The sequence below is a fragment of the Indicator indicator genome, chromosome 28 (genome assembly GCF_027791375.1).
Source record: "Indicator indicator isolate 239-I01 chromosome 28, UM_Iind_1.1, whole genome shotgun sequence".
NCBI lineage: Eukaryota > Metazoa > Chordata > Aves > Piciformes > Indicatoridae > Indicator > Indicator indicator.
This window is the reverse complement of record NC_072037.1, coordinates 9,311,487-9,337,453: the sequence shown is the minus strand read 5'-3', so window position 1 is coordinate 9,337,453 and position 25,967 is coordinate 9,311,487. Positions and strand designations below refer to the sequence as shown.

At 49.2% G+C, this 25,967-nt stretch overlaps 1 protein-coding gene across 3 annotated transcripts in view; it reads right to left on the bottom strand.

Annotated features, from left to right (window-relative positions):
- Positions 1-25,023, bottom strand: part of KCNT1 (potassium sodium-activated channel subfamily T member 1) — a 94,542-nt gene extending 69,519 nt beyond the window's left edge. For 2 of the 3 annotated variants that reach the window (XM_054393362.1, XM_054393363.1), the window contains exon 1: positions 10,614-10,708. In XM_054393362.1, coding sequence (XP_054249337.1) covers positions 10,614-10,708 — 95 coding nt within the window. Of the gene's footprint in view, positions 1-10,613; positions 10,794-24,877 lie in introns of those variants that run through there. The other variant, XM_054393361.1, reaches the window with a different exon arrangement.
- Positions 25,024-25,967: the final 944 nt, after the last annotated feature.

Genomic DNA, 25,967 nt, shown 5'->3' with positions numbered 1-25,967 from the left:
CCCCACCAGCGCAGCGGGAATGGATCTGAGACACGCGGAACGGCTTGATGACTCTACCCACAGCCCCAAAAGTAATTGCTCCCTGCTTAAAGGCAGCTGCTAAATTTACAGAGCAACGCTGCTGCTGCCGTGGAGCCTGCGTGGGCTGCAGGAAGCGCAGCAGAGTCACTAATGCAAACACAGTCGCTGTAGTACCGGTGCTGGCTCCGCAGCCTCCCTGCCGCACTCCCCCACGATTCCTTCCCAAAGCTGCTGCAGTCCTGTCAAGCTGCAGCACTTATGATTGGTGGATGGAGCCCCTTGGCTAGAGACCCAGCAGGTCTGAGGAGTGCAGAGTCCAAACAACCTGCAAAACAGCCACAGCCTGCAAAGGAGAGAGCACAGAGTGTTCACTAGGCAGCAGAAATCACCACCCAAATGTAACGAAGTCCAGCCAGTCTCAATCACGGATCAGTCCCAGGAGATCACAGAATAAAACAGTTTTGGTTGGAAGAGACCTTTAAGATCATCAGGTCCAACCATTCACTGAGAACTGCAGGTCACCACTAAGCCAGACCACTCAGCACCACATCTCCACAGCCTTTATATCCCTCCAAGGATGGGGGCTCCACCACTGCCCTGGGCAGCCTGTTCCAGGGCTTGACAACCCTTTCAGGGTTGGTCCACCCTACAGACAGCTCCTCCAGCACCAAACACACCTTGCCAGTCAGCTTTATGCAAGGCTACAACCAAAGCTAGACAGCAACTGACAGTGAAGAGTCCTGGGGAGAATAATGAAATCGCAATTTTGCCCTGAGTTCAGGGAGTTCTATTGGGTAGGAGTCATGTTTGTGTTGTCCTCAAGAGGGCTCTACCAGAGTGTTATGAGACTGCAGCAAAAATCATCTGTGGCAACGAAACTGTTGACAACAGCAGACATGAAATTGCCTCAGTAAATCGACTGCAGTGGGGCACAGAGCAAGGGTCGGGCACAGAGCAAGGGTCGGGCACAGAGCAAGGGTCGGGCACTGGGCAGCCCCATGCGGGTCAAAGGAGCAATGCCATAAGGGTGAGAAAGTGAATGGTGTCTGAGGTGGATCTCCCCAAACAACAGAAGGAGGTTTGCACTGACCACAATGAGTACCTGTGCTCTTCTCTATCAGCTCCTTGCAACACCAAACAGCCCATCCAAGCACACAGATCAGTCCCTGGCTGGTGGAAGGCTGCTCCCCTCCCCGAGGGAAGAGGTGAGGGCTCAGCATTGCTCCTCACACCCCAGCTGGGAACAACTCCAGTGCGGGGAGCTGGGGCAGCTTTGGTTCCAGCCCATCAGAGCATGCTGGTGGCACAGCAGAAGGCAGCAGCCAGTACCTCACTGGTGCCCAGCTTTGCAAGCAGCACTTGCACCCTGAGCAAAAGCAGGCTATTTCTGAGCCACCAGCTTCAGGCACAAGACAAACCTTCATTGTGTTTTTTAGCTCTTATCAGGCCAGACTAATACATCAACACAGTAGCCCTACAGTGGCAAGAGTTGAACAAACCTCTCAGCTTCACCAAGATGACACTGCACTCTGTGTCCCCACTCCAGCCACACTTCGGCCCTTTGCCCTTGAAGCAAATCACTGATCTCACCCATTTAATTTGATGCTGTTTCAGTCTTTATGTTACCCAGCTGACCCCATGAAGCTACCCACCCCCGGGCTCCATCAGCATGTGCTGTTGTCCTCAGCCTTCTGCACAAGTCCTCCTTCCTTCCTTCCCTCCCTCCGGCTGCGCCCACGTCCTGGTCTGGCTCTGAACTCTCGGAGGCTGCGGCCATGGCTACTTGTACATGGTGCTATGTGTGTCTGCACACCCACACAACTGCTGCACAAAAGCAGGCAGGGAAAAACAGTGATGGAGAGAGGAAATAAGGTCATGATAGCAGATAAAACTTCAACAGTAGCATTTTATACCAAGTGTCATGTAGCACTGTGATCTAAACTCTGCACTCTTTGAAAGATAAGAAAGAATGGAAGAGAAAATTATTTTCATTAGAGCAATGCAGCAAATTAATAGACTGCTAATGGAAGAAATCTCCCGACTCAGGGGCTTGGAGGCTGGTGCTGCTCAGCCTCACGCTGCCCAGCAGCCTGCCGTGCCAACTTTTCATGGACAAACTGTGGCTGGTGCAGCTCTGTAGGTAGCTGGCAAAAGGTTGGTACAGTGCTGGTGTGACCTATTCACTGAGCTGTCAGTCAGGAGGAATAACCAAGGTGTTTTCTTTGCAAACAAATGCCTACAGCTTTGCTACAGATCCAGGCAAGTGCCAGTGAAGCAGAGGCAAATGCAGCATGGTAAGCAAATCTTCACTAGCTGAAGGGCTTCAGCAGGAAATGTGTTCACGTCTCTCTTGATAAGCAGGACTGAAAACAGTAGACAATAAAGAATTAATCCTCTCTATTGGCAGAACTGCTCAGAAACTGAGATGTTCGGATTCAGACTTCAGGCTTTTCTTCTTCTCTAAACCCCTCTGCTGCATAGCCTGCCACAAATGAAGTGTCTGAGATGCTGTGCCTTACAGGGGGAGACGTTTACTCACCGCTTAGTTTAGGCTCTGCTTGCCACCTCCTTTACCATGACCACAGTGGGGTCCATGAGAAGGCCACTTACTCAAGCAGAGCCAGCGTCAGGACAGGACTGGCTGCAGAAGGCAGTGATGGTGGGGCAGCACCTGGGCCCCCATCTCTCCCGAGGCTGCCAGTGGGGGAAGTCTGAGCTAAAACTCCCTACACACCATCAGTCACTGAACAGGTTGTGCAGGGGAAAAGGAATGAGCACCACCTTCAGAAAGCAATATTTCCCTAGGGAACAAAGATGCAACTGTGACGAGATAAGGCAGTGGGAAAACATAGCAGAAAAATTTAATGCATTCTCTGCAATTACAGCTACAGCTGCCAAGTTGTTTTTCATGCTGTCACTAAGGCAGTGGTGACAGCCTGACCTTCTACCCTCACCCAAGTCAATAGCAGCACTCCGTTGATTTCTGCAGACACGGGGGTTTGCTCTGACCATAGAATCATACAATGGCTTGAGTTGGAAGGGACCTTAAAGATTGTCAAGTTCTAAAAACCCCTGCCATGGGCAGGGACACCTCCCACTACCCCAGGTTGCTCAAAGCCTCATCCAGCCTGATCTTAAACACTTCCAGGGATAAGGCATCCACCTCTGGGCAACCTGTTCCACTGTCTCACCCTCATAGGAAAGAACTTCTTCCTAATGTCCAGTCTAAATCTACCCTGATCTAGTCTAAAACTATTGCCCCTTGTCCTGTCACCACAGGGCCTTAGAAACAGTCCTTCTCCAGCTCTCCTGTAGCCCCTTCAGGTACTGAAAGCCTACTATAAGGCCTCTCCAGAGTGTTCTTGTTTCCAGGCTGAACAGACCTAACAACAACAACAAAAAGAAAGATAACAAAAGTCATAATTTTTTTTCACCAAATCTGTGGACAGAAACCCACATTTGTGATCTCTGCCAAGATTTTATATGCAATCAACCTTCCACTAGCTAACATGTGATGTCTGTTCTCTGCTCTTTACTGGGCAGTTTAAGTAGCTGCCCATCTGAGCACAGCAGCTCCAAGAAGCCCCAGGCATAAAGGTGCACACACAGCTGGAGCAACCAGCAATGTCCCCACCAGGCTTCAGGCTCATTCAAGGAACACGTGGAAAGAGATTTCCCCTAGTTAACCATGGTAGGAACCAAGGTTCCAGCATTTTTCACACCACTCTGCATTCCATGCCTTCAGCTTCACTGCAGGCAACTTTTCAGTTTGGACTTTCCACATTTCCTGTGTAACTTGGTCAAGAGAAGTAAAAAATATTTGGTTTGCAATGTGTTTAATTTTCCTTCTGTAAGGTCTGTGTCAGCCACTCAGGTCCTCCCTGGCAGCATGCCCATCTTGCAGAGCACCTGGAGAACCAGCACTAGCTCCTTCCCATGGCCCTGTTCTCCCCTTTTGCTCTTGCAGACAACTTGAGCCAAAAAAAACCTCAGATCTGCAACTGGTATGAGTCTCTGCTGGGATTACACCCATGGCCATGGCAGACATGGCCCTCTGCCACCTCTGGCCATGCTTTCCCTTTCAGGTAATCTGAAACACTGCTTTCACTTGCCAGCCCATTTGCCCAATAAATTGAAGAGAAACCCAAGTGAAAGTGAATAAACCAAGCAAAGCCACCAGGGAGGGATGGAAATTTGAGCCCATGGTGTTAAATTGCACTAAATAACTGAAAATCAATGTTGTTTCTCCTTCTCATCAGGGTACAGCTGTACAGGCTGCAGAACTCCAGGGACACCTCTGCTCATTCCACCAGACTGCTACGTGCACGCACTTTTATTGCTAGCAAGGGTCTGTTACTGACAGTAAAAGCAATATCCCTGAAAAGAGTAATGACATTTTTTAAATAAAATAATATATACAATTATAAAAGAAGTGCTCTTCTTCCCTTAGTCTATTACTTTCATAACTTTCCTAATATTCCTGCTGATGTCCAGGGGCTCCTGCCTTAGAGTGAGTAGTCAAAGGCACACCAATAGCTAGAAGGAAACATCCATTTAAAGAACTCCAAAGAACACTTCAATTAAGACACTGCATTAGTAATCATCCCTGCAACCTTTCAGAACATCTGGAAAAGCAAAGTGCAGGTAGGAACGTTATCTGTTGTTAAAAGAAAAGATCTACAAACAGAAGAAAAAGCAAATCCCCCCTACAAAGGTGTCCCAGCCTTCCAACACACTCTTCACACAGGTATATCCCATCTGGAGCCAGGCTGAGGAATCCAGTGGTGATATAAGTTGAGTTTGCCTCCGTCAAGGGAGAGGATATGCTGCTGTCACCCTTGCTGGAGAGAACTGGGCCACCCAGGACTGCAGTCTTTTTGGTTACTCTTCCCTGCAAGGTGGCAAATGGGACTGGCAGCAGCTCTAAGTGCAACAACACTGTGCCCCAGGTGCTTTTATCCTACAATACTACAAGGTCTGCTTGTCTAGACCTAAGACGCCACGTTTCAGAGCCATGTCTGGTGGCCTGAGGTACCCCTGTCCACACATTCAGAGAGCAGGAGCAAGCCTCAGCAAGGACAGGTTGTGGAGTCTCCTTCTCTGGAGAGATTCCAAACCCACCTGGACATTGTGACCCTGGGCAAGCTGCTCTGGATGACCCTGCCTTAGCAGAGGGGTTGGACTGCATGATCTCCATAGGTCACTTGCAACCCCACCATGCTGAGATTCTGCAATTGTCCACAGCCTGGGCTGACGCAGAGGAGCTGTAGGGATCTACTTGGGAAAGAGCTACACCACTATGTGTCACCTGCCTGGCTCACTCTGCTGCCTGGCCCAGGAGCAGGAGCCTCTACAGAGCAGCAGTCACTCTGCCTGGGAGCAGGGTCACTGCCACAGGCTGGCTGAGGATTTTGCTTGTGTTCTGTCACAGAGAAACTTCCTGACAAAGCACTGACTCAGGAAAACAGCCTAATCAAATTAATAAATGTTTTGATTTTGCTTTGCCAGGTGGCAAAAGCAGAGGAGGAACAATTCAGTTCCAGTGGTCACACAGCCACTCCTGAGGTTCTGTTTCAGCTCCCACCATCCTCACCAGTGTTATTTATCACTTGGTTTGGAGCTGGGCTCAGGCATCACAACTGAGACTGAGCCATCCCTTGAGAGATGTAGCACACAGGACTGGGGGGCACTGGGTCTTAATGCTGTTATTGAGGGAATAGGTATTAAACAATAAATACCTCCATCCTGCCTTCACAAGCAAAGGATCAAACTGCAGGGAGGTGAAAAGCCTTTCCCAGAGAAATTTTGAGGCAGACGGGCATGAGAGTTGTATTTCCTAAATCCTAAATACAAACCTTCACAAGCACAGATGGTACAGCCCAAACAGACATTGCAGTCCAGAAGCTAAAATATTGGCCATTACCTCACCATCACAGAGAGAAATGTCTCTCTCTAACTTCTCTTCACAAACTGGATTTTTCAAATGAGCATCTGCATCTTCCAAATAAAACGAGAGAAATTGCCCATTAAATCAAATGGCAATGAAGTGGGGACTCAGCTGCAGACATATTCAAGGAACCTGACAGAGGGACACAAAACTGCTGAGATCCATTAATGTAATGATGCATTTGATGAGGAAGTCACTTGGGGCATGTTAGCATGAAAACTGCAAGGATCAGATCCTCCAAGCCTGGTATTTCAGCATTCCGGTCTGTTTGTGCCAACTATAATCCAACCCATGATTCAGAGCCACCACTCAGTGACAAACTCAACAAAGACCAAATGTCAGTTAAAAGCCAAAGAAGCTTACAAAGTCTAACCTGGAAGTAGAAACTAAAAAGGAATTGCTCCAGTTGTTCAAAGCCTCTTTTCTCAGTTATGCAACATCTGAAAAATCTTTTATTTGAAACGGGAGAGGTTACAATTCTCATGCAGATGTTGCTGAATTCTTCTGCACAAGGAGCTTTTCCAAACATCCTCATCCATCAAAATGATCCTTTGCTGATAATTAGCCTCAGAAAAATGCACTTAATCAAAGTGACATCCATTACTTCTTGCTACTGTAAATAGGACTGTGGCTTCTGACAACAATTTTCTGGAAAGTGTTCAGGCTATTTAAATTGGGCTCAAATGAGCTTGTAATGGCACTTCTCTGAAATACAGTTTAATTTTATTTATGGGTTTTTTTTTAATACATCTCCCAACTCAGTTGTCAGCATTGTCCAAGGAAAGGGAATGCAGATCAAAAACTGCCATAGTCAGGACAGTAAAGATCAAAGCGATGCCACAGCTTGTGGTATGGAACAATATTTATCAATTCAGCAGATGTGCTTTCTCAGCTGCCTTCAATCAGCAAATACCAGTATCACTTGAGAACAGAAGCCTTCCATACACAGCCCAAACTCGCAGCTGGGAGTTGGGGAAGCTGAATTCAGCTCCTTCTCCCTTCCAGCAGCATCCCTTGGCCTTGCTCCCACACCAGGTACCACTGCACAGAGGATTCCCATGGCTGGAGGAGCCAGATGCCAAGCATGTGAAAGGGCAGCCAGGAAACATCAGCATTCATGCCCTCAGTTCTTCACCTTCTTTTTGTTACAGGCTCAACACCTTAAACTCTGCCTTCATTGCCTTTGAATATTTCACAACAACAAAAAACACTGGGGAGATGAGAAATGCAATACTGCCACAAGAGAGCAGAACAGGTCTCTTTTTCTCCCAGTATTGACATTGACAGAACCTTCCAAACAGAGGGAAAGAAACTTCTGAATCAGATAGGACTTAGGCCAGAAAACTGAGGTAAGTTCCATGTTCACAAAAAGAACCTTCTCTCTCCAAAGGGAAAATTATCTCCCTATCCCCATTAGTCAGATTTACACTGAGACTGCATTTTGTGCCCTCTGGAAATTTATTGCTGTGTGGCAGTTAATCCTGTCTCCATAACCTAAAGACTTGCCTTGCAAAAATGTCAAGCTTGGTATTTAAATATAGTTGCACTGCACTGAGACAGCTCAGCCCAAAGCCTTCTCAGTGTCTCATGGTAGTGACTTCTAAAGATGAATAAGATGTTGGAAGGAACACTTCCATTGCTTTCCATACCTCTATATTTGCTTGTCATTAGGCTTTTCTCTCTCCAGTGCACAAATCCGTTTTCCTCCCCCTCTCCTCTTCCAGCCAGTCTTTTCCTCTTTGCTCCCTGGCTGATTTATTACCATTCACCACAGAAAATTCATAGTATTATTTTAGTTCTCATGTCAATCAGCCTACATGCCAAGGAGCAAGCCTGCCTTAGTTTGACTGATTGTCTTCACCTCTTACTTTCTAAAAAGAAAAGTCAAATAGAGACAGCCTATTATACCTGTTCCACCTCATAATCACTGATTAGCCCTTTCAGTTCCATGAATTATCTGGACATACTCCCTCCTCCTGCCATACCACAGTTCTCTAATTATCCACTTGTTCCAGCAAGCTCTTGCCTCCTCAAGCTCCAGCATTACCTCATTCTCTTACCTCAGGCCAGTGTTGGTGTCTCCTCAGCATCCTCTGTGATGAGGATGGATTAATACATTTCTAACAGAAGTGGTTCTCATTTCCCAGGAAGCAGCAAAACCTGGATTTCTCTACAGTTTTCCATTCTTTCAGTCTTCTGCTGACCCCAGAAACCTCACTTTCATCAGCACACCATCATTCTAGGGGAGCTTTTCAAAAGCAGCTATTTGAGATGCTAATGGTTTTAGCATTGCTTTTGTAAATAAATGAGATATTCAGTGCTAGGGGTGTTTTCCTTCAGTGTTACATCTGTAAGTCCAATGAACTCTACTGTACCATTCACACTGTTGACGTGGGGAATTTTCCCCAGCACATTCCTGTCAGTGCTGTAACAAAGCACTTCAAAGCACATCTCTGAGCTGCTTAGTATTTATAAGCACAGCAAAGCCAATTTCTGATTTTTCTCTGCTAGCCTAAATCAGCTCTTTATTCAGTTGGTTTGGAACAGCCTGATCTACTAGTCATAATTACTCCAGTGAGCTTGCTTCAGCCAGTGTCATTAATGACTTGGACTGAAACTGAGGCCTAACAGCACCATTTCCAAAATCCTGAGGCAGTGGCTCACCTCCCAGTGAAGGCAAGAGGACTCCATGTGACTAACAAATGTGTGCTCACAGATTTGCATTTCCAAACACACTGTGAAGTTTTCAGTATTTGCTGGATGAAGGGGAAAGTCAAACAACTAAAGACAGCAGCACATAAAGAAAATGAAATAAAGGTATCATGAATAACAAAGGTAATTAATTCAACAAAGTAATACAGAGTGTCCCCACACTAAAATTAAAGAGAGATTCTGGATCAGAAGCACTCAAATCCAGATGAAAGATGAAGGTTAAGGGTTATACCAGTGAAATGCAGAAAACCCACAGTCTGCAATTGCTATCTTCTGTATTTCAGATCAATTCAATCACTTAAATATGAAAACTACTAAGCCTGTAAACTCCACGTTCATTCAGATGAGCCACACCATCACCATTCTGAAATCTAAACGTTTTCTGCAGCAGGAATTTCCTATCAGCCTCTCATCTGGTGCGAGAAAACTTTATTAATATTTAAGTGCCTGCTGAGGAAATCCAGGCTTTATAATCTCGAGGATCACAGATTCATTTCCAAGACAGCTCAATTTTAATGCAGCTATAAAAGTTAGGAACACTTCTTTAGAACACTTGTAAATCTAACATTCTCAAAGTCAAATACACTCTTTTTTTTTTTTGGCATGGCACCTTGTACTCATTAGAAAAAATGAAATTACCTTTTAACAGATGCACAAAAGCCTTGATGCAGGTGTACCAGATGCACAGCAGCTACCCAAAGGCTAATCACAAGCAACTGAAGTGTTACTTTCAGCAAGAGCTACATCTGTATACAGCTATATCTCTCTCTGTATACATCATGCAATTAATTGCTGGGAAAAGATGACCATCTTACTGGCTCCCCATTAGCACTGTAGCTCCTTGATTATTCTGCTATGAACAGAGCTGAAGGCAGGGTTGTTCTTGTTCCACTTCATGTAACTGCTCTGCTCATGGAATTCACTTTCCACTCATGGCATTCCTTCGTTTGCTTCAGCTCACTCAACCTGATACTAAATCCTTGCCAGCTAGTCAGAAATATCAGGCTTAGTGCTCAACCTATAAAGGCCATTTCTCTAGACAGCCCAAGAAAGGGAGAATTGTGCCACTTCCACAGCATCCCTTTAGGGACACTTTACTCCCATCAACACCCCCTTCTGCAAAGAGAGCCTCTGAGAATAGCCTGAATGAGCCTTACTCCCCAAGAAATGCATGAGCTCAACCTAAAATCTGCAGGTGGCTTAAGATGGAGTTTCACCAGCCCCTCTCCTCACCAGCTGTCCCCCATGCATCTCTGACACAGCAGTCATGTTTCTCCTCACCAACCCCCGATGGGACTCAGCAAGCTGCCCAGAAAGCTGCCACACATCTCAATTTCTGCTGGCCCAGTATACCCAGAACTGCCGCTACCAAGCAGCTCTGGCATGTCCACCAACCCTGGAACACCCACACTTTCCTGGTACCTACTGTCCGAAATGTACCCACATGCATCCCCCACGGCCTCGAGTGCCAGCACACCCACACACATCTCAGTGCCCCTTGATCACTGATACCTGCGAACACAGCCCGGTGCCCGCAGACCCCGAGCACTCCTGCATCCCGATGCCCTCCGGTCGCTCTGTGCATGCACTGAGCCCGGCCCGCCGGGGCCGCTACGGTGCGAGCCGGCTGCCAGCACCGCGGAGAGCTCCGCGCCGGCGGGATCAGCACCGCAGACAGCTCCGCGCCGGCCGGGCTTCAGCACCGCGTACAGCTCCGCATCCGCACCCACCCCAGGCGCGGACCCCCCCCCGCCTCCCAGCAGAGTGGGGGTCCCAGGTATGTGTCCCCAACCCCAGGTATGTGTCCTCCACCCAAGCTCTGTGTGTTCCCAACCCCGGGGACTGCCTGTCCCGGGTATGCGTCTCCCTCCCTACCCCACTCGCGGAGGATGTGTTGGGGAGGGTGGGGTGTGTCCCTTTAGTGCCCCCGAACCTGTCGTCGCTCTGGAAGGACTGGTCCCCCAGCAGCAGATCGCGGAAGCGGTACCGGGGCGGCAAAGGCAGCACTTCGGACTCCAGCTCCGTCATCTTCAAGGCGGCGATGTCCAGAATGACCCCGCTCTTGCGGCTCCCGCCACCGTCCCCGCCGCCGCAGCCGCCGGGCGACGAGAGCCTGAGGGAAAGAAGGGGGCAGTGGCAATGGTGTGTGGGGGGATAAAACAGGGACAGGGGGGACGCCCTTCCTTGCCCTGCCCGCCCCTGCCGTCCGCCCCCGCCTCGGCACCTCCTTCTGGGGCCGGCCCCGCACAACCCGCACCCCGGCACGCACCGGCCGCTGCCGCCCCGCACCGCCGCCCCCCGCACCGGGAGAGGCTGGCAGCCCCCCAAATGCAATTACATTGCGGGGCAGGCGGCGGTGCCCCCACTGCAGAGAGCTCCCCCCGGGGGCATGAGTAGCCGAGGACTCAGCCAGCCTCAGGTGAGGGGCCGGCGGGGTGGGCACGGCGCAGAGCCCGGTCCCCCGGAGCGCCCCGCAGCCCGCTGCGCACAGGACATTTGTTCCTCAGCAGGCAAACAACAGAGAGCAAGAGGAGCCAATGGAACAGCCCAATCAGCAGCAGGAAAGAAAACCGCTCGCAAGATAGATCCACAGCTGAGAACCAAACCCAGATCCACCCCCAGCCTCCCTCCGCAAGGAGAAGTGTGGATGGGAGGCAAACGAGGCGACGGCTCCACAGCTGTGCTAGAGGCAAAAGCACAACCTCCCCTCCGGCCTGCCAGTTCTTAAATCATCTGAACAGTCCTGGTATTAAATGAGAAACCGTGAACATTGATGAGTCAGTCGTCTGTCCAGCTGCCAAGTGTCGTGGCCAGGAGGATGTATCACCCATCCCTTGGCATGCTGATGCCTCTGAGCAAGGGTGGGGGGATCGCGACGCCTGGGAGAGACCCAAGGTAATAACTCAAAGACAGCAATGTACAGCCTGCTCCATGCAGTCTGCCCTGCCACACAGAAAGGAGATGAAACTCAACCAGCTCTCAGATTAACATTTCAGAGGGTTAAGAGCTTGTCTTTGGTCTCCTTTTTCAAACAACATTTACCAACCAGAACACAGGTATGGTATTGCTGTCCCATGCCAGTTAGAGTTACTAATTTCAGCAAATCAGAGTTAAGCTAAAACTTCCCTTTGCAAGGCAACAAAGGCATTCAATGCCCTAAAGCCAGTGTGCAGACACACAAAGATCAAAGCTCCTGATCCTTTGAGTTTTGGCTTCATCAGTGGAATTTATCTGTGCCATGAAAAGAACTCCAGTTTCACAGACCTTCTGTGGAAAGTGGGAAGGATAGGGAAATCCTGGAAGGGGAGACGTGCGTCTGCAACGAGATGGTTCTTTGTCCCTCACATGTAACTTTGGAGTGTGAATCAGGCAAATAGCTGAAAGGCTCCAACTCCTGTCAGATGTACTTCCAAGGGTCTCACCCAAACCCTCTCCAACCCACTCCTGCCACCTTCCCACAGCTTTGCCTCCAGTACATACTGCATAAGCTATATGCAGAAAAAAAAAAAAAAAAAAAAAGAGAGAGCTTCAAACAGCTGAATACTAACTTGGCAATAAGTGGACATGTAGGGCTTTTGTTGCTGGCTGCAGAGATGTGATCTGAGGCTCCTCAGATCATCTTCTACCTTTAACAACTCAAGCCCCACTAAATAAGTTCCCAGCTGACCAGGCTCCAAAGTCCTGTTCAGCTGCTGTTCCTGAGTTTCTGGAAGAGCAACCAGCATGCAAAATTTCTGCTGAACACAGCCCCAGAAGACAAAGCAGCTCACTCTCAGCACTTCAGATGTTTCTCACTGATGTTATTCACCACTTAATTCTGTACCCTCAGAGCTTTTCAATTCTTTTTAGCTGCCATATGCACACTGCACACATCTGTGCAGGGCCTTGGGCATCAGGGATGTTACTCTACAATACACATTGATCCAAAACATGGTCTTTAAGAGAAATCAAGCCAAACTCCTGTCAACTCAAGGACTCCCTCTGGATCAAGTGCTATAAGCACAAAAGTTAGCTGACCACCTTTAACTCACATCGCAAAGGAGGATCTAACCTTCATCTAATCACAAAGGAAAAAGCCACAATTAAATCTTTCCTCTTAGAGCTTAACTATGATAAACTACTCCAAAAGCACACTTTCTCCAGGCCAGCTCCAGCAAAGTTCTAGCCCAGCTGGGATTTCTTGCTGCTGAGAGGCCAGGAAAGCATCATAAAACTGGACTTTCAGGAAGATAAAAAGATAAATTTTAAAGATCATCCATTCATCCATTCTTGTATTATAACACATAATTTCAGGTGTCTAACTCCAAACATGGGCATTAGAACTGCATTTGAAGGACTCTGCCACACACAGTGATCTCCGTTGATTATGAAGGGCCTGTTTAAAGCAGCACATTGTTTCCTCTCCTGGAGGAAAGACCAAGTGCTACGGATGCACAGCCACGGACACACTGACTGCCATGTGGAAAGGGCACCTTTACACAGAGCTGCCACCCTGTCCTACATTCCTCACAGCTCCCACAGCCTGAGGTGCAGGCAGGCAGGACCACCATAGCCCTGCACCCACCAAAAGTCAAGGACATTCATATCTATACCAAACCACCCTCCTCAAATGTCAAACACTTGTCTTTGGGGCTTGGATGTGTTGGGTTTTTTTTTAAACTCTACACAATTCTTTCAAACCAAATTAATCCTCCTCTTTTGGCCTCAGGCAATGTGTCAGATTCAGGAAACAAAGCAAATATTTACCACTGTCCTTTATTAGCATTAAGAAATTGTAGTAAAATCCAATTATACCAGTATCTGTGGAAACACAATTTCTGCTTTGTATTTGCATCTGAATCTCTTCTCCTGCTGCGGCAGCAGCTACATTTTGAATATATTATCTCTTATTCTTGCATATGAAGTCATTCAGAATTTTAAAGATTTGGCACATTTGTTTATTCTGGATGAACTGATTCAAAATATGGTCTTTAAGAGAAATCAGTAAGACAAAAAAGTTCAGTAAGACAAAAAGTTCATTAAGAGAGATAAGGAATCTATTTGATAGAGATGTCTTCATCAATTACCCAGGGACTTTAAGATATGTTGCACATGAGAGTCTTAGAAAAAAAGTGCTCCTGCAGTGCTCACAGATCTCCTGACACTGGCACAGAGGATTTGCAACCCTCTTCTCCGCCCAAACATTGGGATTCTGAGCTATAAAAATGCCACAGCAACTCAGCTACTTCTTCAAAGCAGTAGTGGTATAAAATGAAAAAATCATGAACAAGTTGTTTATTGCATAGTCTTCAAATACTACTGGAAAAAAAAATATATCCCAGAGTGGTTTATAGCTAAATACAGGACTGCAGCTTTATTTTTATCTTCCTTTTCCTTCCTTCCTCCAGAACCATGTACCACTAAAACTGCATGCTGCAATCAGCATATGGAAACCTCAACACTATTCCACTTTCTCGCTACGACACCGTCTCTCCCCCAGCTTGGCCAGCTCCCCGGCAGCAATCAGCACGCTGGGAGGGGGACACCCTCCTGCTCAGCCTCTTGGGAACATGGGAATTGGGATCAAGCTGAGTCTGAACCAAATCAGATCTTCCCATTGATCTCTCCTACTATTAAACTGCAGCTAGACTCCATCACCATCCCAGCTCAGCCAACAGAGCTGCCTCTTGGAGCATGCTCTAGCAGGAGTCTCAGGGATGCATCAACCTTGGATTTCTTCAGTAAGCTTCCTCCTTGTCCAGTCCTGGGCTCCCCAGTTCAAGAGAGATGGGGAAATACTAGAGAGAGTCCAACAGAGGCTACAAGGATGATGAGGGAACTGGAACATCTGTCTTATGAAGGAAAGCAGCCAAGACCTATCACAGGGCAATGGTGTCTAGATTGCACTTAAGGGATAGGACAATTCTCACCTGGAGCCTGGCTGCCTCAGGACAGCAAGGACCTTGCTGTGTCCTCTCCTTCCTGCCAGCTATGGCTGGGAGTCTGGCCCTGCATCTCTGGTCCATGCACGAAGATGGAAGCTCAGCCACTGAGAGGCTCTGAGAGCATCTCCGATGAGCGAAGCTGCACAGGAAATTCTGCCCTTTCTTTTGCTATATTTATTAAAATACATGCAATCATCTTCTGTTTGCCTCTCCTCCCACACTCTTATGGTTACCGGGTTACAGTTGTTTCCCCTTCTCTTTTTGTTTTTTGCTTCTGAGTGACATCCCTGTGGGGTCTCCTAATGGCCCCAGCACGTGGGGAGACGCATGCTCGGTCTCCAGAGCCAGGCTGGAAGCAGCACCCCCCACCTGTGCCGGCAACACACGACTGCTGTGGGCGTTGGCACTGAGCTCTTGGCACGGAGGGGCAGCGAGCTGGCACGGCAGCATCGCACAGCCCGATGGAAGGCAGGGTAGAGACCATGGGGAGGAAGGCAGCAGATCTGCAGAGGAGTGGCCAAACACGCATGCAGGGTAGGTCCCACGATGGGCATGCCTCATGCCCCGGCTCAGCACCACCCTTCCCCAGACACCAACCACACCTCAGCGGCCTTCATGGTAGGATTTCCCTGTTAGGATGTCCCTGTGGAGGAGTTGGGGTGCTCATTTCAGGCACAGAGCTGCTCTCCCTGCCACTGTCTCAGCAGCATGTGTTCCTCATCTCGCTGTGAGCACCAGCCAACATCACTCTTGGCTATGTCCCAGCTTCTTGGAGGAAGAGCCCCAGATTCTTATCCCACCATCCCTTCTCCCTTCCCAGAGGTGATACAGTAACTCATTGATGTCATCTATAGAGATCAGCAGTCCTGGAACCACAGAGACACAGGAGGATCTTCTGCATCAAGATGTGGCCTGAGTGGCCGCCTGAGTGGGGCCATGCTGGGGACAAACACACACCCAGGCTATGTGGCAGGATTCTTTCCCCAAAAAATGCAACACTAAAAACACCTCTCCCATTTTCTCAGCATAAGTCCCAAGACCAAGTGATAAATTGTTGCAATCAGAATGACTTCCAACCTTAAAGATAACCAACAAGAAGCAGAAATGCCGCCAGCAGCATGAGCAGAGCCTGTCCCTGCCACACCTGCATGGCAATCCACAGATCAAACTCACAAAGTTACTTTCTGGTAATGTATGGAAAAGAGCTAAACAGCCCAGCACTAAAGCCCCAGGCACTAATGCTCTGAAATTGGTACAGGAAAAGGGAAGCAGGGAAAGATGGGGGAGGTCTATTTCCTTTAATAGGGTCATTTTCTCTACTTCACTAACACTTCTGTGTCCACAAGCCTTCCATTTCATTTAATTGTTTTCTCAGCTTCTTGTCACTTGTACAATGGTCGTGGGTTTAATAGTTCTTGATTCAAAGAGTTTAAAGTGCTCCAAGGGATGTGAATGGGCCCATCATGGCATCCCAGTAATTATTTCCAGATACTCTGAGCAGCTTTGCCCCAAGTCCTGTTTGGTGGGTACAACAGCTGCAGAACACACACACAAAATACATGAATCATAGAATTATTTAGTTTGGAAAAGACCTTGAAGATCATTGAATCCAACCAGAAAACCAGCACCACCGAGTCCATCACTAAACCATGTCCCTAAGCATCTGTCATGGGGTTAGTTGAATCTGCTGATGATATTCAGTTCCATGCTGCCATCACAACAGCTTCAAAATGAAACTGCTGGTTGGGGCAAAGTATCATGGGGCTTGAAGTTCAGATTGCAACATGCAAATAGGCCCAGGTAATTCTGCACCGGATCATTCCCAGAAAAACTCTTTATCTCAACACAGGAGGGAGGGGGGAGTTGTGTGTTAATTTCCCCCCCATCTGTGTGGGGACAGATGGAGGCTTGTGAGAGTGGGCTGTGCTAACCCAGGGCTGTGTTAATCCAGGCCAGCATCACATCTCTAAGTACCAACACATAAAGGGTGGCTACTAAGAAGATGGGAAACTCACTTGTTTCAAGGACTAACATGGAAAAGAGAAGGGGTAATGGGTACAAGTTACTCCTGAGGAGATTCCAGTTGGACTTCATATGAAAATTTTTCACCATGAGGTCAGACATTGGAATCATCTCCTAAGGGAAGTAGTCCAATGACTGTTTTAAGATTCAGCTTGACAGGGTACTGAGCCACCTCACTTGGAAAGGTTGGGCCAGATGATCCTGGGGGTCCCCTCCAACCTGGCATTCTGTGATTCTGTGAAGTCTTTCAAGCACTCTGTCTTCCAGATCAAACACTTAAATCCAAATTTGCACCTCTATGGACAGCCAAACTGTCCACATCAGGGGCTGCTATTGCTCTAAACTTCCACAGAAGCAGTGAGCCCTGTGACAAATCCATCCATCCATCTCTTCGCTTTCAACAAGCAGAGGCAATTTAGCACCACAGGCCCCACTGAAAAATTAGCATTTTGTGTATTTCTCATTGAAAAGGAACAGGAAGCGTGAGTCAGTGCAAAGCTCCACAAGCCTTTCCCCCTGCTGGCAATGTTATTTTCTTGAAGATAGAAGTCAAAATTGTACCTTCCAGGTCCAGAGCCATTTTTCTTATTAGACAGCCCTGTATTAGCAATTCAGCCCCACGTCTCCCCATTCCCTTCTGGCCTGATGCTCACATACACTTTGTACAACAAGGTAAAGCTCACAGAAAGCAAAGCCCTGCTGAGAAGCCTTTTCACTCTTCTTTGATCCCAGCAACAGCACACAGAGCACACAGGTGGCACAGGCAGGCAGTGCCCTGGTCAAATCCAGCCCCAGCGGCTGGATGGTTGCTGTTGTTATCCATTGGTGGCCTTGCCAAGGGTGAAGAAGTTGGGAAGAGCAAGCTGCAGCCAGACCCCTCCTCAAGAGCATTCTGCAAGGCAGTGCTGAGGGGGTCCCAGCAGAAGAGAAGTTCGTGCTGATGTCCCTGGTGACTGCAAAGCCTCGTTAATGCTGGCATAATGGAGGCAGGAACTCTTGATTAGTGGTGGCTGAGAGGATCAGCTCCCTCTCCTCAAGCCTGGGCTGGGGCTGCCACACTGGTGAAGCAAAACAGCAGCACATAGCCAGGTTTCCTTTCTTGACATGCCACTCATTCTGCAGCACACTGCCTTCATTCCAGGGCCTTCCTGAGCACCCAGCCCCTGCACTCCTGTTCCTCTGGCAGAGGCACAGGTATGTGCCATGGTGGGAAGGTGACAGAAGGGTCATCTGCAGCCTTCAGAGCTCTTTCCACACAAGCACCAAGCTTCCAGTTTAACCCTTGCTATTTTAATTGTGCCATTGCATGTCCCATCCTTCCCTTTTGTAGAGGTTTGTGAGAGAGTTGCAACCAAATGGGGCAAAGAACAGGCTGGACATGGGAGATAAGGGCTGGTGGAAAGGAGGATAAGGAGCACAGTATGCATTAAGGGCCACCCCAGAGCCACCTCAAGCCCTGTCCTTTTGCAAGAGTACATTGGAGCTATCACTGCAAATCCAAAAACATCCCCCAGCTCCTGGCAGCAAACAGGCTTCAGCCTCTCTCAAAGAGCCTCCTGGAAGGATGAGGAACTTATCTCCTCATCTTTGCTTGGCAATATCAACCAGTATCAAGAGAAAAAGCTGAAGAAAGTGTTTGCAGTGTCTAGTGCAGGGAACCAGCCTGAATTCCAGCTCCCAAGCCCAGCAGCTTCCACATGCCACTGAATTCTCCAGGTTTTCAGTTTTGTGAGCAGTATCTATCACCCACAGGTCACTGCTGTGCCAAACACCAGGGACCAGAGCACACCATCTGCCTGGGAGAGCCATCAGCACAGGACCAGAAAAAGGGGATTCAAGGAGTGAGCAGTGATCCCTCACTGCAGTGATCCCTCACAGCCAACATGAAACCTGTTGGGGATTTCAGAGGCTGTGCACATCAGGCTTCCCTGGGAAATCCCCCAGCCTTCAATGACAGGGTGCTGTTGCACACAGTGATAACACCAGGCTCATGATTCATGCCAAGCAACCGTGAAGAATCTTAAATCTAAACAGATTATTAAACTAAAAACAGAGCAACTGACTTGTCACAGCCTTCAGCTCTGCTCTGGGAGCCAACAGCCAACCCTCCACTACTCCCTGCTGAAGAAGGGGAATGTAATTCCTGTCCACACTACAGCAGGTCTCTACACCTCAGCCCCTCCTCTGCTCACAGACATCAGGTATCTAACCCCAGTGCAGCTCCACTCACCACTCAGACTGACCCCTCAGTTATCCCACAGGTCCCTGCTCCCACAGCTGGCATCATGAGGAAGGCCAGAAAGCCAAGTGGCTCTTGGCCAGTTAGAATTCCCCCATGAGGAATCTTTGTAGTCCTTATGAATCCTATCGCTCCATGGCAGTCTGGCTCCTGCCAGTGCATCCTTCTCCAGGTGGCAGCAGCCCTCCTGCCTCCTGCCTCCAACCCAGGGGACAGAAAAGCTCACCCTGAGCTGAAGTGACACTTCAAATCCTTTGCCCTCCTGCTGTTGCCCAATCCAATTTTTTTTTCCCGGGCCTTTCCCTCTGACACGGAGCTTGCCTGGGACCAATGTCACTCTCTCCAGCTTGGGAACCAGCCAAACCCTCATCTCAGTTAATGACCAATCACAGGCAGGACAATGTTACCTATTTCCTAGTTCTCATCAGGGTGAGCAAGGAGATGCTCCCAAGGCAGAGCTCATGGCTCTCCAGAATCATTATTCACAGGAGGGTACCTGCTTATCCCACTGCACACGAGCCTGGCAGTGCCTTACTCCCCCTCACTCCAAGCTGTTACACCCTCCACCAAACCTGCCAGTGGCCAGAGTTTTTCAGGTTCATGCCATAAAAATAAAGGCTGCAATATCAGGAAAGTGCTAATTGCTGTTAATGCTCTGCTGGGAAAATTGTCCTTTCTGCACAGCCCCAGACTGCTGTGAGCCACTAGGGATGAGGCATGGAGAAGAAACTTCTCTACACTTCAGACCACTGCAGAACACTCCCTTCTATTGAAAGCAGAAAATAATAGCAAGACGTGGGAGGAGGAAAAGTCTTTTCACGCTGTTCAAGGATACAAAGACTTACAGAAAAAACCCCAAGAGGCAAGCTTGTCTCCTGCCAGACCAGGATGCAGCAGGATGGAGAGGGGGATGTCTCCTGGGTTAGAAGACAAGAGACAAACAGGAGAATGCTGAAGCAAATATCTCCCAAGGGATCCCACAAGGCTCTCTGCTATTCCACGGATTCAGAAGTGATGCTGATGACCCCAGATTATCCACCACGATCAAATTAAACCTGTCTGTGAACAGCTGCAGGAGGAGCTTGCAGCACTGACTGACCCAGTGATAAAACATAAACCAAAAATCAGCATCAATAAATGCCAACAAATCCAGAAGTGTGGAGGGGGGAATCACTTTCCTGCACAGGCACTAGAAGGTCTGCAAATTAGCACTCAGAAAAGAGCTAAAGTCACAGCAGACAAATGCCAACAGCTGACTGTCAGTGGTGGTCAAAACCCAAAGTGTTAGGAGAGGCTCAGCTAAAGCCACCATGGAACCACACACAGTTCTGGTTCCCCTCTTCAGAGCTGATATGGCACAGAGAAGGGCAACAGGGATAACTTCAGGGTTATAAAGTGTTTTGTTCAAGGAGACACTAAATAGAGCAGGAGGAGTTTTTAGCCTGGAAAGAGACATGATGAAAGGCAGGTGAAATCAGAGCAGGCAACCAGGGAGCAAGCACATCACAAGAGCTGCAGCAGCCCAGGGAAATCAGAGGGCAGCAGGCTCAAAGGAAAAGCAGCATGTTTGCACAAAGAGCAGCTGCATGAGAGAAGTCACATCCTCTCATACAGGCAGAAAGTACCACTGGGTTCAAGAGGAACTAGGCAAATCCAAGAGGAAGCATCCAGCCAGGTCTTCAAAGCACAACCACAACGTACAACTGCCAGCTGAGAATCCCAATCCAACAGGCTGCAGCAGCACAGCCCAGGGAAGGGGCTGTCCTGTCAGAGGACACCAGGCCAGAGGCACCTGTGCTCAGACCCAGGATGGCTCATTGCCTGTTTTTATTCATAAGAAGGATGAATGAGATGTTCCACACTCCAGCACAGTTTGGCATGGATGCAAGAGAAACGCTAACAGGCTCCAAAACAAATTGCATACAGCACTTGGGAACCAGGCATGGAGGGGAGGTCAGAAAAAGGTCACTGATGGAGAACAGGGAGGATTCAAATAGATGCTGTAAATATTTTTGCAAAGCAGAAAGAGCCTTGAGCATAGGCAGTGACCTACTTTGCTGTTCTCTAGCAAAGGGTGACACAGACAAGCCAGAACCCAACGTCACCTTCTAAGGAAGACATTCAGAATGGTAGAAGTCAATTTTTAAACTGAAAAGCAGGGGTGGGTCCTGAAAACCTCTTCCCACTGACCCAGGTGGACACTCTCCTGCAGCAGTTTTCACAGCACAACTTGCTAACAACCCTGTCAAGACTCATGACAAAGCTGCATGCTTCCCTTTCCTAATCAGCTGAGGAAAACAAGAGCAGAATTCCTTATCTCTGAAAATACAAGGTGCTTGGCCCTGCAGTTTTGTGGCTCCTATTGCAATTTCTCTTGGAACAGTGAGGCCAGGATCCCCACTGGCAGTCAGAGCAGCAGTTGTTGCAATCCACCAGGCTGACTTTTTGGAAGCTGATAAACGACTGATCTTGCCTGGAGGAACTGGTTACTAATTATCTACAGAGTCTGGTTCAGCACAAGCTCTGCCAAAGGAAGCATCTTCCCATTCATTTCCACCAAATGGAACACTAAAGAGACAACAACAGGCACTCAGCTGCAGGAACCATCCTTGTGCTAGACTGAGACAGTCCATTTGGTCCATCTGAAGTGTGCCAAGAGAAACTGTGGGAGAGCCAGCCCATGTCTGGATGAGACTCTAGCTGAATCAATGCTTCTTTTTTTTTTTTTTTTTTTTTTTTTTTTTTGGTGTTCATATCCCTCAAGGATCCAGATCAGCTCTCTCATATAGACACAGCTCTGAGAACCCACCTCTCACTTCGAGTTCAGCAAGGACAGCAGGCAAACACCTGCCTTTGGACTCAGAAGTTTTGACCAGAGCAGCAGAAAGTGCCTATAAGGCGTTTTTAACTTTGCTGTTACTGCTCCAAATCTTGCTGTCATTTCTAAGGCCAGGAAGTATAACCTGGCTGCCCAGATGGGTGGGACTGAGCACAGACCCCACCACAGCACAGCCCAAATAAGCCAAGCCCAAATAATCCAAGCCCTTTCTAGCTGACACTGCAGAAGGATGTTCAGATCTGCTTACCAACAGGTCTCTTTGGTTGCTGCTCTCCTGCCTCCAACCTCAGCTTCTCAAGCACTTGCAGTGGAGCAGCTGCTCCAGCTGAGACCCACCTTCCCTCCATGTCCTGCTCCCAAATCCATCTCAAGGTACCTGGACCCACCCTGCTCAGCACAGAACATCTACTGTTTGCTCCAATTATAAACAGCAGCACTAAGCTAGCAGACAGACACAAGACACACAAGAAAAGCCACATACGTCTAACAACAAGATGTGATCCTCCTAAACAGCTTCTCCAGGTGCCATTGTGCATGTCGCCTTCTTTCACCTCTTTCTTCTTAAATAAGCCATGGTGGCAGGAGGTAGTGGATGGCAAACCCAAGCCTCCTCTCGTGTCTCCCTGCTTCTCCCACAGGCCCCTTCGTTTGTGAAGGTTATTTTTGTGTGAGCCCTTCCATATGGCTGCTCATCCATCACTGTTCTTCGGCGTGCCCTTACATGGGCAAGGCAGAGGAAGCGGAGTGGCTGGCCAGAGGAAATCCTCTGTTCCCCTAAATGACAGGCTGGCTCCTTACACAAACATTTACCAGATTTCCCATGAGGTAGGAAAGGAAAATTTAGGTTATTTGTACCCTCTGGGGCCCAGAAATGTGTATTTGCTCTCCAAACATACTTTTGAGTGCTTTTACAGTTAACTCCTTGCTTTCTGGGACTTTTAGGACCGTTGTCACCTTACAAAGAGGGCCAGGGAAAGCACACAGATGTCTACACACACACCTCCATGCTCAGGCAACTGAGAAGCTGGAATTTCTCTTCAACTGCTTTTAATCCAAATCTAGGTTTGCTAAAAAAGGAGATAACTGAGGCTTCCACTATTTGAATGGGGCCAGCACAGCCAAAGTCCCCTTGAACACTTGGCAGAAGGCACACTGAACACATTCCACATCTTTGCTGCTCAGATACATGCTGGCTTTCCCATCCTTCACACACACCTCTGGTGACAGGTCTGCTTGTCTGCCATCACACCTACCCCTAAAAGTACACACTTGGGAGCACAGAGTGGAGACAAGCTGAGGAGCCTGTGTAGGACTCCCAAGCCCTGGTCCCTCCCCCTGGGAAGCGCACACTCATCACACACAAAGCCCACGTCAGACACAGGCAGGATGCTGCCTTCATGGCCCTTTCAAATGGACAGAGGTAAAACCCATGGAAGGTGAGGAAGAAACTCTTGTAGCAGGCTGAGGCTGAGTAACAGCAGGTTGTTAAACATGGGGATGAAAGGGGATGAGCACCCCCAGTCCAAGCTGCAGAGGGGAAATCAGGGGGCTCCTGAGTGGATTCCTGAGATCTTCTAATGCAGGAGATGGTGCTTATTTCTCTGCCTGCTCCTGCACAGTCCTCTTTAGCCATTTTACAACAATCATTTTCTGTTTCTAAAACTGAACAAGCACTGGAAAAGTTCATTAGATATCCAGGCTGCTCTGAGCTGGGCAAACAGGCAGCCACAGGCGAAGCTGTCGAGTCCTGAGGGCTCCAACCAGCTTGTTCAGTACCTCTGGAAGGGCAGCAAAGGGGATGAACACAAAGGCAAGATGAGCCACAAAAAGCAATGGCATTTTAACCTCTCTAGAGCCAGAAGGGGTTAGAAACACATTGAGCTGTATAATAATAATTAGAAAACAAAGCTCTTCTATTCAGATTGAAAGAGACAGAGGGGAAGACCTTTGGATAAGCATTTTGTTGTTGCACATAAGATGAGGATAAATGACCCCGAGCAGTACTGCAGTGTAAATACTAAGGAGCAATAACTGCTGGGCATGCTGAGCAACTCATCATTTTCCCACAGTGCTGGAGCCCAAACCCACTGCAAGCTGCCATCTCTGGCCTGGTCTCACAGTCATGTTTGATAACCTCCTGAAGGATGTCATTTCTGCAAACACATCAAGTACAGATGCAAAATGAGGCAATTGGATTTGGTGAAGGGCCTGTGGCTCCAGAGCCCTCCCTGAGCAGCCCAAGGCAGCTGAATGGTGTTCTCACAAAATAGGTAGTCCTGGTTCCTGAGGCAACACAATGCCTTGGCCACATTGGATGTTGTGCCTCTGACACAGAGGATAGCAAGGGAAATCATGAGGGACTTCATCCCAAAAACCAATATCCAAGGATTTTACCAATTACCAGGTCAGTGGCAAGGTACTGTAAGTTCACCAAATAGAATGTTCCTTCTTTTTCCACCTAGGCTTTTAGGAATAAAGAATGGTTACTCTAAATCATAGTAAGCCAATGCCAAGATAGAACACCTCAGCTGACCAGCCCAGGGCACAAACACAGCTAAGGTCGTTATCTGCCAAGAATTAATTGATACACACACTTCATTTGCTCATTCCAGCTGACATTTGATGCATGTGACACTCAGGAGAGCCATGCTAGGAAATGTAATCAGAGCAATGATAACATAAAGAAATTGTCAGAGGAAGCTCAGATATTTCAGCACAAGGCTTGTCCCTTGTGGGAGACACATTTGCTGCTGCTGCATGGGCATGGAAGGAAAATGGCATTGGGTCTCTGTCATCCCCTTCGAGCAGCTCTTCACTTCAGCCCCTCCCTCATACTAGACATCCTAAGTTTGGCACAAAACCAGCCCAATGCCAGCGCATGGGCTGCTACGCACCTATGTAAATGTTGCCTTTTTGCTTTGGGGTGGCTTCAGGGCTCAGATAAAGCAGCTCCTCCAAATCACTGCATGATCCACACAGCCGAGCTGTTCTCCCCGCGGGGTCCCAGCCCCCTCGGACGCGGCCGGCGGAGGGGGAAGGGGAAGGGGCTGCCCTCGGTTCTGCACAGAGGAACTCTGCCGTCCCCCAGTCCCGAGGCTCACCACGACAGCGGCACAGGCAGACCCGGGGACACCTTCCCGCACCCAGACACCCCCCGTCCCGCCACCTGGTACCTGTGGGCACTGCCATCGTCGTAGACGAAGGAGCGGTTGGTGTAGCACTCGGTGCAGACGGCCGCCCCGCCACCCGCCCGGCCCTCCGCCGGTCCCGCCGGCTTGTAGATGCCTTGCAAGCTCCTCTCTTCTCCCGAGAACGGCATCGGCGAAGCGGCGCGGGTGCCCGGAGGGACGAGGCGAAGCAGAGCATGGGCGGCCCGGGCTGCCGAAGCCGCTGGCTGGGGGCTGCCTGCCGCGGGCACAGCCACCGCCGCCGTCCGGTTCTCGCTTCCCGGCAGCCCATCACGGCGTGCCCCGCCGCCGCCGCAGCAGCCCGCGGGCCGCCCGAGAGCTCTGCATGCCGGGGACTAGGCGGCCGCCGCGGGGAAGCCCGGCGGCGTGCGGGCAGCAACAGGTACCGGAAAGTTGAGGGTCGGGGAGTGATGCACCGGAGCGGGAGTGGGAGGAGAGGGGGGAGGGGGTGCTGCCCGACGCGTACCGACGGCCCCGCTCGCCTCCTCCCCCTACCGCGCTGCCCGCCGAGGCCCGCGGTGCGAAGCGGCGGGGCGGGACCCGACACCGTGCGGCTGCCGCTGCCACCGCCACCGCCTCCCCCCTAACCCCGGTCCTGCCGTTACACCGCGGCGCCCCCTGCCGGCCCCGCAGGCACCTCCCGCCGCCCCCCTCACCGGCCCCGGGACCCCTCGAACCGTCGGGCTGCGTGCGCCGGGCCGTAAGCCCACCCCGATACCGGGTGCACGGAGCACGGCCACTCCCTCTGCCCGCCCGACTCCCTGGGGCTTAGGTTTTATTTTTTATTTTCCCGTTTCCTACACGCCGCCTCACCTTCCCCCCCCCCCCCTTTTTTTCATTTCTTCCCCCTTTTTCTTTTTATCCCCTTTTTTTCTTCCTCCTTTCCCCCCTTTTCCTTTTTAAAATGTTTTCCTTTTTTACCACATTTCCTCCTTTTTCCTTGTTTCCCCTCTTTTCCTCCTGTTCCCTTCTTTTTATCTTTTTTCTTCTTTCCTTATTTTCCATTTTTCCCTTTACTTATTTTCTCCTTATTTCCTTCTTTTCACCTTTTTCTTTCTTTTCTCCCTTTTCTTCC